Source organism: Mustela nivalis (genome assembly GCF_964662115.1).
Source record: "Mustela nivalis genome assembly, chromosome: 18".
NCBI lineage: Eukaryota > Metazoa > Chordata > Mammalia > Carnivora > Mustelidae > Mustela > Mustela nivalis.
Window position 1 is genome coordinate 25,923,751 of NC_139037.1, and position 18,153 is coordinate 25,941,903.

At 55.7% G+C, this 18,153-nt stretch overlaps 1 protein-coding gene across 1 annotated transcript in view; it reads left to right on the plus strand.

The window, feature by feature from the left end:
• Positions 1–18,153, plus strand: part of CNGB1 (cyclic nucleotide gated channel subunit beta 1) — a gene marked incomplete at its 5' end in the record, with an annotated part of 64,397 nt that overhangs the window by 3,073 nt on the left and 43,171 nt on the right. The window contains 9 exons of the mRNA XM_082712547.1: positions 363–480; positions 570–612; positions 809–845; positions 2,761–2,836; positions 3,119–3,158; positions 3,526–3,709; positions 4,532–4,607; positions 6,110–6,146; positions 11,565–11,727. Coding sequence (XP_082568673.1) covers positions 363–480; positions 570–612; positions 809–845; positions 2,761–2,836; positions 3,119–3,158; positions 3,526–3,709; positions 4,532–4,607; positions 6,110–6,146; positions 11,565–11,727 — 774 coding nt within the window. The remainder of the gene's footprint in view (positions 1–362; positions 481–569; positions 613–808; positions 846–2,760; positions 2,837–3,118; positions 3,159–3,525; positions 3,710–4,531; positions 4,608–6,109; positions 6,147–11,564; positions 11,728–18,153) is intronic.

The window sequence follows — 18,153 nt, forward strand, 5'->3', positions numbered from 1 at the left end:
ACCCCACAGGAAGCCCTCAACCCTTCCGGAGCACAGGATGTGTGCCAGGTATAGGAGGGGACCCCTTGGAGCCAGGGTTAGGGGGAAAGCAGGATGACCGAACTTGGCTGCTTTGTACCCAGCATCTGATAGGGGTGGGCTCAGGATGGCCCTGGACATAACCTGGCCTTGCCAAGGTGCAGTGTCCCCTATTTTCCAAGCTGGACACAAGATTCGGGGAAGGTGGCATATCTGAAGTCTCAGAGTGGGGAGATAGGCATTTGGGATTCAAACTGAGTTCTTTAAGGCACGGTGGAGGGCCCCTCGGACCAGGGAGGGGCTGTGGGTCTGGCGGGTAGGTCTGTATCTCTGTCCCTCAGCAGTTCCAGCAGCTCTGTGCTGAGCTGGCTCAAGAAGGGCATGGAGAAGGTTGTCCCACAGCCGGTCCCCAGTGGCGGGCCCGCCCGGAGCGCTGCTGCTGGCCCAGAGAGTCCTGCTCAGGTACTTCTGGGACTGGGAGCTGAGGTGGGCAGGGTGGGAGGCCATTGCATCTGGGCTCTCTGTCCTCATCTGTCCATCTGTCCTGGCAGGCAGGAGCACAGACATCCGGGCAGTGCAACACTGGGGGCTCAGGTAAGGCCATGAGGCGGGATGGCTCTTCGGGGATGGGACTAGGGGAGCCTGGTGTGGGCCCTGCCCCTGCAGAAAGCCCACAGGTGGGGGACTCAGCAGAGTGGCCCCAGATTTGAGCCTGGGTTTGAGTGAGGCTGACCAGAGAAGGGGGTCTGAGTGGGCCTCCTGCTGCTGACCACCTTCCTTTCTTCTGCAGATGGACTCGTGGAGGCCCCTGGGGCCCAGGACACCAGGTGAGTCCCCATCCCTGAGCACTGGTTTGGGAGCCTCTGAGCCTCATGTGTAACGTGTGAAGTGGGAGGAGCCGTGTGTGCAGAGCTGAGGGTCTTGGGTTCAGAAGCAGGGTCCACTACCACCTCAGTGTGTGATGTTGGACTTGCCTCTCATCTCTTCTGGACCTCCCTTTTCTCATCCCTAAAATGGAGCCAAAGGGCCCTGTGTTCCCCTGTGTTTATTGTCCTGATTTCTGGGAGATCCCCAGGTGAGGGGCCCTGGGGAGGAGGCAAGGATGGGTTCTCATAGATGGGCTGGTGTACATGGATGTCGTGTGGAGCCCAAGGGCAAGGCTGGGGCCGCTGTGGGGGACACAGAGGTACCCAGGTTGTCCTCACAGTTGGCAATAGCTTCAGACTTCTCAGACTTGACCAAGGTGGGCAGCTGGCTGTCTTGTCAAGGACAATGGCTGGCTAGGTGAGGGCTATGTCAAACAGGGGAGCCCACGGCCTTCTCTATGTGGGTCCCTATTCAGCTTCTCTTGCCTGTGCCTTGGAGGAGTTCAGGCCCAGCGTGGACAGACCCTCTAATTTTTCAAGAGAAGCTAGAAATTTAGGTTTTTATGTAATCCTTAATTTTTAGCTGTTGCCAACTAATTGAAACTTTTTTGGGACCTTGTGGACCTCCCGAATAAGCCTGAAGCCTCCAGTTCGCAATCTCTGCTAGAAACCCAGAGTCATGCATTCATCCTTATTCACCCCATTCGTTCATTCATTCCTCCCCTTATTCATTTGTTAGACTGTTGGGTTCTTGAGGGCAGAGGCTTTTGTCTTGTCATGGTTGACTCCCCATCCCCCTGCACCCAGCACCATGCCTGCCGTAAAGAGGGGACTCAGCACAGAGGGGAATGAATGAATGAATGTACTCCATTCATTTACTCTTTGTTCTAGTTCACAGGCTATTTCTTTTTGTCTCCTGGAAGCTGCCCAGCTCAGGGCTCCCCAGGGCTACTCTGCTGACTCACAAGACCAATAAAGCCATTTAGGATGAAGGCCCCTAGAGGGCTTGCCAGCTCTTTTTTGGGCCCAACCTGGGGGGATTCGTTCCCCTGGGAACAGGGAGCTTCGCTTCTTCCCAGATGGAAGGGCTGCCCCATATCTGATAGCCCCCTATCTGGGGCTGCCAGATCGATCTGGGACTCATTTGCCTCAGGACCAGCTATGTAATTTGTGGAGCCCAGTGCAAAATTAAAAGGCAGGATTCCTTTAAAAAATGAAGAGTTTGGGGCGCCTGGGTGGCCCAGTCGGATGAGTGTCAGACTCTTGGTTTTGGCTCAGGTCATGATCTCTGGGTGGTGGGATCAAGCCCTGTGTCAGGCTCCGCACTGGGAGGGGAGTCTGCTTGAGATTCTCTCTCCTGCCTCTGCCTCTCATGCTTGTGCACTCGCTCTCACTCTCTCTAAGGTAAATAAATAAATAAATATTTTAAAGAATTTAAGTTTAAGATTGAGTTTCAGGTGGTGACAATAGCATGAAACTCAAACCAGGCCCTTGTAAGTATCGGGCCCTGTGTGACTGCACCGCTACCGGACTGGTGGAGCCAGACTTATCTGGGCCAGGCACAGGGAATGGCCAACCCCCTCACCCCACCATGCTGCATTCAGGTTCCTAGGCAGCCCTTATTCCTTATTCCTCACCTGCTGCCCAGGTAGCCAGGGCTGGGCCTGTTGTTCCGGGCCTGGTCCAGGCACGGGTCAGAATTTGAGGCTGGTGGAAGTTCGCCCCTTAACCTAGGCCCTTCCAGAGTATCTAGTAAAGGCTCTCCATTGTGCACAGTGGACCAGAGGTGAGGAAGGGCTGGTCGAAGCCTGGGACTCCAACAGACATTCAGGTAAGTGTGATTAGGCTGTTCCACTGACCTCTGGCCCATTTGCAGGTCTGGACCCTGGCTGCTCAGGTGGCTTGAGCAGAATCTGGAGAAAGTGCTTCCTCAGCCCCCAAAAACCTCCAAGGTAAGTCAGTGAAAAGGGGGAGCAGGCAGATGACCACCTGGGAGGGTTTCTGGGGCCCCAGGAAGGACCCTGCAGGCTGTCTTCACCCCTGGGACACATAGAGGGGGTATTGTCCTCCCTGGAGGGTTCTGGATGGAAAGAAGTGACTGCAAAAGACCAAGGGGGTTTCATAGGGAAGGATGGAGCCCCTTCCCCCACCTGCCCTAGGCACAGCTGGCCGGGGTGGGGGGAATGCACAGGGCTTGCTTTGTTCTACGCCCCCACTCCCTGTTTCTGCTCTAGGACTGGAGAGATGAGCCTGAAGATGCTGTCTTGGGCTCAGGTACAGGGAGGGGATTTGGATTTGGGAAGGGCTACCCAGCATGGCACAGGCTGGGCTGGGGTGCTGCTGGGGCCTGAGGGTTCCTGGGGGAGGATCTTAGCCGTCACCCAGGCTCTCCAGGAGTGGGCTGCTATGGGGGGCCTTGGAACCCCTCCCCAGTCCAGGCTGGGAAGCGAGTGGTGTGGGACGGTCTTTCGAGCTCTCAGACAAGTCCCTTGAGCTCTCTGAGTCTCTGTTCCATGTCCATTGGATGAGGGGGTAGTTGGAGTGGGCCCAAGGGACTCCCTACTCAGTCATGTTGGGGTCTTGAATCTGGCCCCCCAGTGCCCATGAGGGGTCACATGGAGCCCTGCCTTGTCCTCTTTAGATTCTTGCTCTCCCCATTGCGTAGAGAACCCAGAACCGACCTTGGAAACTGAGCCCATGCTGCAGGCTCCGGAGAGCCCTTGCATGCCCACAGCGGGCCCCCCGGAGCCCAAGGAGGGGCTGACCTCAGAGCCCCAGCCCAGCTCCCAGGCTTCCTCCCTGCTGTCCCCCAGCGACCCTGCCAGGTGAGCCCCCCAAATGCTGCACCTTTCCTGGGGAGCAGGACCAGTACGTTGCCCCAGACCACACCCAACACTTCACCAAACTAGTTTTTTAAATTAAACATATCCCCCGGGGGAAAATTTAAAGGGATTTCCAGCAGTCCTTCCCTGGGCAGCCCTGTCCACCACTGTCACCCAACACATTCTGCATGCACACACAAGCGGGGGGTGGGGGGGTCCCGTTCTCCTGTAGCTGAAAACGTACCAGACAACAGCAAAATCTCTAGACTGCTCCACAAGTTGTTTCTTTCATCAGAAAGTGTCTCTTAGAGGTGGTCTTGTGCACGTGGGCCTGCTTTGCTCTTTCAGCAGCTGCCGAGTGCCCCATCATATAGCTATACCAGCTTCGCTTTAGCCATTTGCCGGCCGTTTAGGTTTGTTTCCACTCTTGCTGCACTCAATGGCCTTGTACAAGCATCATTTGGCTCACGTGCAAGTCCATCTGTAGCTCAGTCCTAAAGCTGTGTGCCTTAAAAATCAGGACAGGTGTGGCCAAATGCTCCCACCCTGGGGGGCCAAATGCTCCCACCCTGGGGGCAGGGAAGAGGCCTGCTTGCACATCCGGGAGGGGTGGGAGGCTGCTGGGCTGCCTGCCAGGGTCTGAGCAGTCCCAGAGGCTGGCCTAGGGATGCCAGGGCAGAGGGCTACGGTCTTTGGGGCTGGACACCTGGGTTCTGATCTGCCTTCCCTTGGGCTTGCTGTCTGCCATGGTGGGGACCCAGCTCTGGTTTCAGTTTCTCCATGAGCCCTGCCGCTTAGACATGGCCTGTTCTCTCCCACATGCAGGTTGATGGCTTGGCTCCTGCACAGGCTGGAGAGGGCCTTGCCGCAGCCCACGCTCCACGGGAAGGCTGGGGAGCAGGTCTGTGTGGGGCAGGTGGAGTGGGGCGGGCGGAGCGGGGCCTCGGTCGGGGTGGGAAGGGTCTTGGGAGCTCAGATGGATGGTCTGGGGGGCATAGAAGGAAGAAGGGAGCCTGTCGTGGGAGTGCAGCCCAGGCAATCTGCCCATCTGCTTGGCTCACATTTCTTCCACACACACTCTGGGGCAGCTTGGCCATAGGGCTGAGAAGTGCTGGCCCAGCCTTGCTAAGCAGGGGTCACAGTCAGTGGAGGGAGCAGAGGGGATGCGGGGTACAGTGGAGGAGTCTCCCAGGAACATGAAGGAAGGCTTCCTGGTGGAGGTGGCTTGCAAGCGGAGACCTGAGGTGGAAGTAGGATGGGGGTGGGTAAAAGTGAAGAGGGGGAATGTAGGAAGAGCCCGCAAAGGATCAGCATATGCAAAGGGCCAGAGACAGGAGAGGCCTGGAATGTTCTGGAAAGAAGTGGGGCTTGCAGGAAACCAGAGGGCCCTCTGTGCATTTCTGAGCAGCTACATGGGTAGGTGGGGGAGCACTTCTTCCTTTCCTTCTCCAAGAACCTGGCACCTGGGGGTGTCTGGCTGGCCCAGTTGGTTTAGCAGCCAGCTCTTAATTTCAGCTGGGGTCCTGTTCTCAGAGTCATGGGATTGAGCCACACTTCCAGCTCTGAGCTCAGCAGGGAGTCTGCTTCAGATTCTTTCTCTCCCTCTCCCCTCCTCCTCTTCTGTTCCCCCTGCTCATGCTTTCTCTCTTTCTAAATAAATAAATAAAATCTTTAAAAAATAATAAAAAAGAACCTGGCACCTGGCCCTTTTCCCTTGGGGACAATTGTGTATCTTGAGAGCAGCACCTGAAACTGGGGGGTGGGAATCCTGAGCCCCAGTCCTGGCTGTGGCAGGAGGTGGATGAGAAGCCTCAGGAACCCCTTCCCTACAGGCCGAGCCCTCATGTGGCCTCTGTGGGGGGCAAAGACCCCATGTGGCCTCTGTGGGGGACAAAGGAGACACAGCTTTGGAGGTTTCCAAAAGAAAAAAAAGGTCCTGGTAGTCAGAACACTGTGTCCATGAAGATGCCCTCACAGAGAGCAGGGTCCCCTGAGGATGGGGCTGGGGCAGGGGAAGGTGGGGTGCTGGTGGGGAGAGGCCTCTCCTGTAGACAGAGCTTTGAGACAGCTCCCCAGGGAAGGCTGGGAGGAGGTTTTCCCCACGCAGAGAGGGGAATGTTATCAGGCATTTCAGGCAGGGGGCCCAGCCCTAGCAGAAGAGCTGGGTGGGGGTGGGGGGGGACCAAGAGGTGATCCAGGGAGGGGAGAGCCTGGAGCAGGGAGCAAGCGCAGAGGCAGGAGGGGAGAAGAAGACAAGAGAGGAGCTGGGAGGAACTGGACCTTCTGTGGGTGTCCTGGTAGGGGATAAGGAAAACCCTCTTGCTTCTGTCTCTGCTGGGAGGGGTGTTGGGGGCAGGGAGGCTGCTGAGCAGACATGACATTTCCTCTCTTCTCCCCATGCAGGAGCCTGATGCCCCTGGGACATGTGACGTGCAGCCAAGTAAGTGACACCTTAGTGGGTCCTAATGGGTGTCCCTGGGAGGGTATCTTGGTCTGAGTGTGCAGTGGGCTGGTAGCTGGCCAGGCCTAGACTTGCTTTGGGGGTTCAGGGCCCCTGATCTGAAGCTGAGAGAGCCTTTGCCCTGCAGACCTTCCCTCAGGTCAGCCTGGCCCAGCGCCAGACTGTGGCTGGAGATTCCTCTGAGGGGCTGGGGAGAGACATGCTGGGGGACCTGGCTTGCCTTCCAGTTTCTATGCAGAGAAAACTGTTCTGAGGCCAAGTTGGATAGACCCCCTTCCTCTGGGAACACCCAGAGAGAGCCCCCCACACTGCTTCCCTGGGACAGAGGGTGGGGCTGAGCAGAGTCCCCGGGTGAGGGGAGAGGGGCAAGGCATGGGGTTTCCCTGGGGAAGCTAGGTCCTGTAAACTCCAGCTCTCTTGAGACAGGAGGGTTCCCCTCACCTATGGGTGGGGTGGGGAGCTGTGTGCTTCCCTTTATCCCAGACCTGCACCTGTACTGGGGGGACAAATGGAGGCCAGGAGGGGAAGGCTAGGATCCAAATTCTGTCCTTCCTTCATTTCATGGCCTCAGGAAGAGCATGTGGCCCATGGGGCCTGTATTTATTCATAAAGGTCACGGAGGGCCTGCCCTATGCCAGGCCTGGGATATAGTCTAGAGGTGAGCAAAGCAGAAGTCAGGACCTGTGGGTGGAGGCCATGCCCCACCCTGGACAGGGGCCCTTGGAGCATGGGCCTTGGGTGTCCTCTGGCTGTCCACCCCAGCTCCATTAGGCTGATGGTGGTCTTTACAAGCCTCCTGAGGGTGAGGAGGGCCCCCACAGCCTGGAGTACAGATGGGCCAGCGACTGCTGAGCTGGGGTCTGGCAGAGGGACCATAGGACGAAATGGGATTTGTATGATGCTAAAGATGTTGTGAGGGGCAGGCATCAGTGCAGGGCTTGCCTGGTCTCATGGATGTCCTGCAGAGAATAGTGAGCCCCATATGCCTGTTGAGGCGGGCAGAGGCCCAGGGATGTGCCTGAGGTCAGAGAGCCGGTTGTCATGGAGTGGTGACTAGCATCCACATGGCCTGGTAGTAGTTGTCGAGGCTAAAGGAACAGAAAACCTTGCCTGGAGCAGAGACCCCAGAAAGCTCTGAACATGGAGGCCCTGGCCCCTCTTCTCCCCATCTCTGCTGCCCTGGAAGGAGGAAGGGCACTCAGCCAGCTGTGGACGGGGCCTCCCTGCGAGCCTGGAGTGTGTGGGGCGTGGGTGAGCGCAGGAGCCCCAGGGCCAGGAAGCGGGTGTATGAGCTCCCTAGGGCTGCCCAAGCAGAGGACCACAAACTGGGGCCTTCAGATGGCAGAAATGTGTTCTCTGCCTGCCCAGGATCCCAAGGCCCAATTTCAGAGCATCTGCCCTGGGGAGAAAGCATCCCGTGCCTCTCTCCTGGCTCCTGGTGGCTGCTGGCAATGCTCAGGGTCCTGTAGATTTCCTGCCTTTTCCTCTGTGTCTGTCCAGTCTCCTCTCTTTTCTCTTGGAAAGGCCCCAGTCAGGGATGTAAGGCCCACCTGAAATCTGGGCTGAGCTCATCTTGAGATCCTTAACTGATAATGTCTGCAAAGATCCTGTTTCTAAACAAGCTCACCTTAGGACTGAGTATATGTTTTCGGGAGGGACACTGTTGAACCCACGCTATGGGGTGAGCCCAACAGGCTGGGGGATGCGTGTCCTCCCTGCCACTGGCTCTGCCCCTAGCCTCTCTGCCCATTCACTCACTCGCGTCCCTGCTCGTTCATTCCCTCCGCCTGCCCACCCAGCCACCCACCCCTTCTGTCTTGTTTCAGGCGTAGCAGCAGCGGGGGGCCTCTGAAACAAGAGAGAAGGGATCCTGGGAGCGCGCGGATGGACAAGCAGATGGATGGATGGAAGGAAAGAAGGGTGCCCCGAAGACCTGCAGGGGAGGGGAAGAGGTGGCTGTCGACCCTGCACCCTGCTTGAACAGTGACGCGCCCCTGCCGCTCCCCACATTCCCAGGCAGGGCGAGGGCAGCCAGTCCCAGAGCCACCTCTCTGAGATCAAGGCCGGCCCCTTCCAGAGAAGCAAGGAGAAGGGTGGCCAAGGGCAGCTGGCTAGAAAGCAGGAGGACCTCCCACCAGCAGGCTGTGGGAAAGGCCGTGCAGGACTCTCTTTGAGGGGTCCCCTGCACAGCCTTCAGCGTGGGGCCAGGCACCCAGCTGGTGCCCCCATGGGACACAGTTTTTCCCAGAAGAGGATCCCCTTAGGTTTGCCTGTGTTCTCTCCCTCAAAGAGTTGGGGTCCCCGAGTGGACAGTGACACATGCCTTCACTGACATTAAAAAGCATACATTGGCACATCAAAGCTGTGACTGCATAATGTCCTTGCTTCAGGTGAACCTAATACGAGCGCTCAGGTTCAGAAGACGCGTGGGTTCGTGTGGCCTGTGGTATCGGGGGAGCAGGAAGGAGGAGTTTGCCGGGGATCCCGAGCCAGTTGCTTTGGGCCCCAACTGGTTCACAGATGTCTGTGTTTGGGGCATGGAATGATTGTCAATATTAGAATTAGTTGCCAGCATCTAAAAGGGTGGTGGCATTGCAGAGGAAAAGTCTGGCTTCTCAAAAATGGGGACTGTCTGGCTGTAATGGACCCGCACTGTGCTTGTGAGGATAGTCTGAGCAGCAGCTGCCTCCCAAAGACAGGGAACACGTTCCCCCTCAACCACATACACTGTCTCCCAGGCCTTGGCCTTGGAGACCCCTCACGTCCCAACCCTGCGGCAAGGGGAGGGCAATGCTGGAGAGGGAATAAAGTGAGCAAATGCCTGGAGGTGGGAGAGGGAGAGAGCTGGGTGCTTCCGTGAATCTTGAGTTCTTAGTTCGGAAGGTGAAACTAGAAAAGCTGGGGCCTGATTTTAGGGGACTAAACTGTAGGCAATGGGGAGCCCTTGAAGGTGATTGAGCAGGAGAGTGACTTCACAAAGACTACTCTGAGGCTGAGCAAGCCCTGGAGGTTGAGGAAGCAAAGGCTCTTGAATTTTGGGCCACACCCGAAGCATTGAGGACCCCGGCCTGCTGGAGAGGGTGAGCCAGGGCTCAGGCTTTGCCAGCAACTCAGGGTCTATTGGGGGCCTTGGCCTGGAATCCATGCTCCCACCCTTCCTGTTTGCTGGTCCTGGAAACAGGAGCTCCTTCCCCAGATGCACCTGAGGACTTCACTGCTGGACTCAGAACCCCATTCAGTTGCCCTGAGGGACATCTGAGCCTGGCAGGGATGATGCTGGCCAGGAGCTGGTATGCCAGTGAGGCACCCCAGGGGCAAAGTTTCAGCCCCAGATGGAACAGGACATTCCGTGGGAGCTTGAGCACCCACAGTGCTTCAGTGGCCCTATCTGTGACCCCGGGGTGGGGCTCTGGAAAAGCTAGGAGAGCTGTGAATTGGATGCCTACAGAGAGGGTCTCAGAACCCTGGCTCTGGGTCAGTGTGGCAGAGTACCCTGTGCCTGACCCGCCTGCCTAGTGCCTTGGACATGGTCCTCTTCTCGGAGCCACAGAGTCTTTGGCTATAATATGGGGACAGTATAGGGCATGGCTCACAGGCCTGGCACAGCCGTGGAAGGAGGAAAAGCTTGTAAAATGCTTACTCACTAAAGAGCACCTGAAAAGAAAGGGTTGAAAAAGAAAGCAAGGCTGTCAACAAAGATCACACCGACTCTTCAAAACACCAAATATGGGCTCATCCAGTGCCTGTTATGGAGAGGCCCCCATGCCAGGGAGACACTCCCCTCACGGGGCATGTTTATCCCCTGGGAATCGGGAGTCAGGAGACCTAGCAATGCCTCTGACATCCTGTGGGGCCTTGGCCAAGTCTCTCAGGCTCTCTGAGCTGGCTCTGTGGTTTATAAAATGGCGAGAGTACTGTTCTTCCCATGCAGATGGGCTGTGAAAGCTAATGAGCCCATGGGCCAGAGGTTGTCCTGTCCCCTGGGTGTCCCTGGCTGTGTCAGGTGGGGCCTTGCACCCCAAGTGGCTGCTCAGGGTAGAGATGCTGCCCCATGATGACAGTGTTTTAGAATGAATGATGTGTCCCACCACTGGACTTGGGCCATGCTTGGAAGACTCTCCCTGGTCAGACCCCAGGGGTGTTTGTAGGGCCAGAGGAGCCAGGACCGGCGTGGAAAAGGCTGGCTAGTTCAGGATGCATGGCTTCCTTGGAAGCCTTCCTGGAGGCTTCCTTGGAGGGCAGGATGATCCTTCCTCTGTGAGGCAGGATAATGTCGTACTTGGGAGCTAGAGGCAGAAGCAGAAGGGGCAGCTCTCAGAAAACAGACAGCCCTGCGCCAGGCACATGGGAAGCACCCTGTAAAGGAAGGTTTTAACATGGGTCTCAGTTTGCTCATCTGTAAAATGGGGAATAATATAAAAGAGGGAAAAATTGGGGAGTAACAATTATTCCCACCTCAAAAGTTTGGTGTGAGGACTCATTGAGTTAATCTGTGTGTATCACTACAGGCACATAGTAAGTGCTCAGTAAATGTAGCTGGTATTATATTATTTTTCTTCTACACTGTGAGCAATAATTTCCAGTCACAGGATAAGATGTGAGATCAACTTCCATTTAAAGTCACTGTTTATAATCTCATGCTTGGTTCAAGGGCCAGCCAAGACCTGGAGATTTTGGGAACACCTGGGATCCAGGCAATCTCCCCTCTTCCCCCACCTTTTCTCTTGCTTGTTGGGCTTAGGTTCCTGATGAGACTAGCCTATGCCCACTTCTGCCAGGCTCACAGCCCCACACCGTTTGCATTGTCAGAGACCTGGGTACATGGAGATTTAGTGAAAATGACCAATTCCAATCTGAAGATGGGACCTTCACTACCAGAAAGTCAATCCCCTTGGAAGCTGGAGCCTCTAGGCCCAGAAGGGAAAGACTTCTGGAAGCGGATGCTGAGGTTAGGAGCGTGAGTATGCTGTCACCAGTGGGCGGCATCTAGAGAACAGGCAGGGGGCAAGCTCTCTCTGCATCCTTCGGGACAGTCTAGGCCACCATGCACTTGCAGCCTGGAACTTTTATATCACCCGAGAGGCCATGGTTCTGCTTTTGCACAAACTTGCAAGAAGGAGGCCCAAGGGGACACAGAGGCTAACTGTAATCGAAGCTCTATCTCAAGAGGAAAAGGAGGGGGAAGACAACTGGAAGGAGACAGTGTGAATGATCGCAAGCTTCAGCCCGGCACCTTAGCACTGATCTGGTTGCTGAGGTTCCCCGCATAATGGTGCTGTTCCTGCTGCTTGCCCGAGAGCTGGCTCATGGTGGGTGATGGCCGAGGCCCCCCCATGTGGCCCCGGGGACTCAGAGGCCCAAGCCCACTCTCCCCCACCCACCCTGTGTCCCCTGCAGTCTGCATCCTCCCTGGAGGCCAAGAGGAGCCCGATCTCGTCCTAGAAGAGGTTGACCCTCACTGGGAGGAGCATGAACATCAGGATGGCAGCACTGACCTGCAGGGCTCAGAGGTGGTTCCAGCTGATGAAGAGGAGAATGAAGCCTTGGAAGAGATGCCCAGGTGGGAGCCAGAAACAGCCCCAGAAAAAAGTGATCGTTTGGGAAGATAACAGGCATGTGGTAGGGAATCCCAAAGGTACCCAGGGGCTTACAGCACAGGAACCGAACCTGCTTCCACTCCTCCTTGCTGCACCTTGCTCTGTTCGTTCTGGTCTTTCCACCTCCCATGCCCAGAAAGATCACCCACGGTTGTTTTTACAACTGCGTAATATTCCACTGTGTGAATGTACCATAATTGGACTCATCTGCCCGCCACAGACATTTTTGATTCTGAAATTGTGTTATTACAAATAATTGTGCAACAAACACTCTGGCACAGATGTCCTTACACAGGCACATGAGTAGGTGTCCAGGACAGATTTCTGGAAGGGGGGCTATGGAGTCATGGGGCATGGGAACGTGTGACCGTGGTAATGATTGCCACTTGCCCTCCATAGGGTCAGCATGATCTTTGTTCCCACCAGTAATCTTGGTGATAGCCTCTCGAGCTGGGAGGTCTCAGGTCCTTGGGCCCATGGCCTACATTGTAAAGATGGGGAAACTGAGGCTCAGAGAGGCTCAGGGGCTGATCTAGGGATGACACTAGGACAGCAGGGGCTGGGTCAGGTCCCTCGTGTCATGAAGAGGCTGCTCAGGTGGGGTTCCTCAGGTCAAGTCTTGGTTGAGAAGTTCTGCTCGGGTCTCAGGGGTCGCAGGACATCCTCCTGAAAATGGAGACTGGAGGGAGATGGGAGCTACAGGTGGCCTCACTTCCTACTTCTGACCTCAACTCAGGGAGCTGCCCCAGATTCAAGAGGAAAGAGAAGATGAGGAGGAGGATGGAGAGGAAGAGGAAGAAGAGGAGGAGGAGCCGGAGTAAGGCACTTGTGTGTCCTTCGTCTTCTCCGCAAGGGTGACCCAGGGAGGGTTACAGTGTGGGTAGTGGGGCTTCTGGTCGGGGCGGTGGGTGGGGGGGCGCCTCTGTTCGTTCTGTGCTGTGTGCTGCTGGGCACTGACCAGAGAGGCTGGGGAAGCGGGGGGTCTCCCACTGTGCTCACAATGACCCGGAATTCCTATGGCCCACCATTCACAGCCTCCCACACCCCTATACCCACACCCACCACACACACACACACACACACACACACACACTAGAACACAGCCTCCCTGGGGGTGGGGGATTTTGTCTGTTGTGCTCACTCCCACGTCCCGAGATCCTTGGTGCCAAATGACTGTTGGCTGATTGCATGGATGGAGTAGGGAAGGGGCCTATGCAAAGGGCTCAGAGCCCCTGTCATAGAACCAAAGCATTGGGCTGCGTCCCCCTCCACCCCGCCCACAATGGTCCCATGGGTGCCTCTGACCCCGCGAAGGCCACCCTGGATTCTGTCCTCCTGGAATGTCCTCTGCTCTCATCCATAAAGATTACACCTGAACACACAGAGAAATCAGTCATAATAATGCTTCAAGATTGGCGATCAGAAACCACTTAAAGTTTAGTCATCAAACCTGCTGAGAGACTAGATCTTAATTATTCCAACAACTAAAAAGGAATAATCATTATATCACCCAGTAGAGGTGCTAATTGTCATCACGGTGGCAATCACATTATAATCTACAAACGCGTCAGATCAACGTGCTGCTCATCTAAAATTTATATCGTGTTCTGTGTCCAACGCATTTCAGTAATAATACAAAAAGACCACTAAGATGGAGAAGATTTTTTCCCAATGTGGGATGGACAGAAGGACAGATGGAAAGGGGACAGATGGGGAGATGGGGAGAGCCGACAGTTGGACCTGAGGGCGGGGTTGGGGGGTGAGAGGTTGGAGATGTGAAGTCAGGAGTCTGGCTGCATAGACGGAACTGGAAACCACGGGGCTGGAGGAGTGCTGGGGGAGCCGGTGCGGAGAGAGGAGAGGCCCAAAGGTACCAAAGAGGGGAGTGGGAGACGAGAAGAGCATAGAACCTGGGGGTTTCGAAGAGAGCCTCAAAAGCAGCCCACATGTCTGCGGACAGTGACAGTGCAGCTGGTGAACATGGGTGGGGGAGATGGTGCTTCAGAGGCAGGGTACCAGGTTGTGAAGGCCTTGGACTTGCTCTCCCAGAAACAATGGGGAGCCACTGAAGGTTTGTGAGCCGGGGAGTGGCGTGATCTGGCAGCTGCACTGTGGAGAGACTGAGGCAGGGAGAGCCGTGTGGAGGCTGTTATCATGGGGCAGTCCAGACTGATTTAACCTGTCCCTTGCATTATTCCCTGTCCCTGTCACTGGGCCCTCTGTGGTGTCCCCTGGCCCACACCCTTCCTCCCTGGCCTGAGACATGGGCTCTGCTCCTCCTGGCAGAGTGATCTGGGCAAGTTCACACCGCACAGAGCGTCTGCCTCTGCATCCGTGGAATGGAGACACACACAGCCCCGGCAGAGTGGTGCCAGGGCCAGCTGTGTAGCAGGCATATTAGGGCCTGGCCTGCAGTGGGCGCCCCATCAAATGTTGTTGATGTTCTCGTCCCCACTGAGGGTCCCTTCCAGTCCCAGGCAGGAAATCGTTACACTGTGAATCCAACACAGGACTTCTGGGCTGGAGGCCTGCTCAGTGGCTTCTGGTTTTAGTCCACCTGTCCCTAGTTCACATATAATTTTTTCATCCTTGGCTGGAGGCTACACACTTACTTGCTTGCCTCCAATGATAGGGAGCTCCACAACCTCTTGAGGACTGTCCATCCCATTCTTATACACCTCTGACTTATGAAATTATTTCCTCCACAAAAATAAGTATGTTTCCCTATGGTTTCTGTGACACAGTCCGATTTCTGCCCTCTGGGTCCCCTGGAGCCAGGCTGCTTTCCCTGACAGGTGACACCCGATCTCCTGGATGAAGACTTAGGTGCAGCCCAGCCTTGTTAGTACAGCCCCATCAGCCATCTGCTTTCCACCTCAGAGGCCAGCAAGTCAGTGTGCTCACCCACACACACATGTAGCAAACACACATGTGCTCTCAGTGCACAGTATACATAGGCACACACGCATATCTGCACTCTATGTACACACAAATACACACAAACCCATACACGCTGGGTTGTGTGCAGGTATGCACACAGTCACACCCACACATAGCCTGCACACACAACCCACACTTGCACATGCAGGCACACTGCTACACACTCGCACGTGGCCATCCTATGCCCTGCACGCATGCTCGTGCACACAAGCACATGTATGTAGCTACCCCCAACTGCTCCAGACATGCACGTATCCACACAAATGTCTATCCAAAGTTTCCAACTCTGGGAACTTTTGGGCCCCGGGCCCCTAGGTTGGGACAAGGGCACCAGTTGGGAGAGTGAGCGATGTCCGGGCCAGGGCCAGAGGGCGTGGGACACGGGCGGAGGGACTGGGCTGTCCCTGGCTGAGGGAGGATGCTCTGGGCTGGCTTCATGGAGGCACAGGGGTTACTGATGACGTGCAACGGGCCCTGGTAACAGGCAGACGGTCGCTTAGCGACCTGGTTTCTGCCAGCAACAGCTCAGCTTTTCCTAGCAACCGCAGCCTTTCGGTCCCCACCTGGCCTCCCTGGGGGCATTTCTGCAGAGTTCCCGGCACATCCCCTCAATTTGATTAGAAGCAGGAAGGATCAGTGGCTCATCGGCGACCCGAGCCACACTGGCTCCAGAGCTGGCCTGGCAGGCTTGGGGCTGGGCCGGGGCTCTCCCAGTTGTCTCCCTGTGTGCCCCCGACCCGGGGCTTGGGATGTATGTCATCGCCCCCAGCTGACCTCCTGCATCATGGGCGTTCTTGTTGGCAAAGACGGCGAGACCCAAGTAGGTGGCTCCTTCTTCCTAAGGACTCCCCTTCTTTCTATCAGGGTTGGGGTGCCGGATTAGGAGTGTGCCGAGGACCCTTGCTTTGGGCTGTCACCTTCCAGGTGACTTGGGGGACAAGGAGCAGATAGTCAACTCTTGGCTACTCCCTGCACCTTTAACTCGGATGGCCGGCTGTGGGGGTCGTCCAGGAGTGCCCACCTCAGCCAGTCTTTCTGATCCTCCCCTGGGATTGGGGAGGTTTCTAGAATTGGGTTCTCTGTGGCTTCTGGGCCAGGCAAGAGGGGGCCTTGGGCACGTTGCTGACCAGGGGTAACATGACGTTGAGTACATAGCTCCACAGGCAGCCCCCCGGTGGTGCTGACAGGGCCATGGTAGGGCTTGTTAGATGTTTGTGCAAGATGTTTCCCAATCCACGTGGGCGATTCCTAATCCCGCAGATGCTGCCTCCTTTCCTATTAGTACTAATAATGACAAGAACGATCATGACAACGGTGACCATTTGTGCAATGCTTGGTGTCCATGCCAGACTCTGGGCATTGATTATTCATCCTGCTTCACAGAAGAAAGAACTGGGGCTCGGCCACGGTCTCCTCCACGTCCAGGGTGCGCTGCCAGCGAGCACAGAGCTGGGAGCAAAACCAGCACTTGATGTCGCAGGAGAGGAGAGTTGCTTATCAGTGTTGAGAGATGGAGGATCAAGAATGACACCAGACATGGGAAGTCTTTTTTGACTTTTTCATGAGATTCTCACTGGCCCTTTTGATCTCCCTCAGAGGAGTCAGGCTGGACAGGCTGAGCAGTCCTGCCGATTTGACAGATGGGCAAACAGAGGCAGCCCGAGGGCTTCCCGGTGCTGTGCTCAGGGCCGTTCAGGGATTTCCTGGCCTCATTCTAGAATGAGCAAGACCCCAGGCTGTGGATGTTCATGTCCTCGGCCTTCGTGCTTTGAGAACCAGGAAGGGCATGGTTCCCATCTCACGTCTAGGGGCCTTCGAGCACATTTTAATTTCTTTTAACGTCAGACCCGAAAATGAACTTTACAATGAAAGAGGTTATATACAGTATTGAATCTTATATAAATGCAGTCACAAAACACAGTTTTTATTTTTAAGGACGAAGGGGCCCAAGAAGGCTAAACTGTTCAGGCAGAGTCATCATGTGCCCTTGCTTTTGAGACTTGAATCTTTTGAATACAATCTGTTTCTTCCTGAGCAGGGTGGGGAGTATGACCCTGACAGCTGAGGCCCCTTACATGGAAAATAGCTACATGTCAATGAAGGGAAATGAAGAGAGCTGAGTGCCAGGATCCTCAGGACAGTTGCCTCACTCCTCTGTCCTGTGGGGCCATGTAGACCCTCAGAGGCAGGTAGCCAAGCATTGCGTACATGCCCATGTTTCATCCAGGCTTGCCTTGTGCCAGCCATGTAACTGTGGATGGACCATCTGTGCCTTCAATTGCTGAGCTGGAATGGGACCAGTCATAGCCCCAGGCCCTCAGGGTGGTCTTGGTGAGGATGGGGGCCACTGTGACCATGTGATCACTGACTGAGTCCCTCTCCCAGGCCTCTGGCTCCAAACTGACTGGGGCTGCCATTCTGTCCCCACCTCCTCACGCACCTTGGGAGAGCTGAAGGTTGGCGCTCTGGGTAGGAGATGGTGAATCTGGGTTTTCTGGATGGTGGACACAGCAGACCGCCCTCCATGAGCTGACAGAGGCCTGTGGGGCAGGGTGGGCCACCAGGAACCAGGATCCAGTTCTAATTATGGAAGTCCCATTGGCCCCTGGATCTGAGTCACCATTTTAACCCACAGGCCGCACACAGGCTTCGAAGGGCCCAATTTAACCTGTAGATGGGCTCTTTTGTTTATCTACATATTGCTAGGAGTCTATTAACTTGGATTAATTTCTAGCATCTAAAGTTTGGAGATTCTACCTTTAAAGGTGGAGTTCAGGCTCTTCTCAAAAATCAGATCTTCCAAGCCAAGTGAGGTTCCCGACTCAGATCTGTGTGGTGTCAGACAATCTGCCATGTGACTTTGGCCAGCTCAGATCACCTCTCTGGGCCTCACTTTTCTTGTACTCCCTGCCCTACCTGCATCACCAGTGTCGCCTAGAGGCTCGCAGAGGGGAGATGCTGGGAGTACATTTTGAACACTGTTCAATACGGTTTGTTCCCACCCTGCAGAGGACAATCCCTCAAGCCATCCACCATGCTTTTCTTTGCACATGCTGTTCCCCGTTCCTGGATACCCTTCCTCGCCTATTCCTCACTGTAAACTCATTGTCCCTGAGGTCCAGCCCAGAGGCCACCTCCTCTGGGCAGGCTTCCTTCCTAGGCACAGTGGAGGTCTGTCTGCCCCATTTGGGGAGCCTCATGAGGGTGAGGACCTACCTATTCTTGGCCATCTTTGTGCACCAGCTCCCAACAGAGGGGCTGGCTCCCGTTAGGCAGGGCTCAGGAAATGTCTAGTCCCCCTAACACTAGCCCTTTCCTCTTCCCCCTTGGGGTCACAGTGTCCTGCTGGATAGCTGTCTGGAGGTGCAGGCTGGTGAGGATCGAAGTGGAGTAGACGGCACCCAGCCCCAGAAGGCCTCGCAGCAGGTACAGAGCAGCACCAGGCCTGG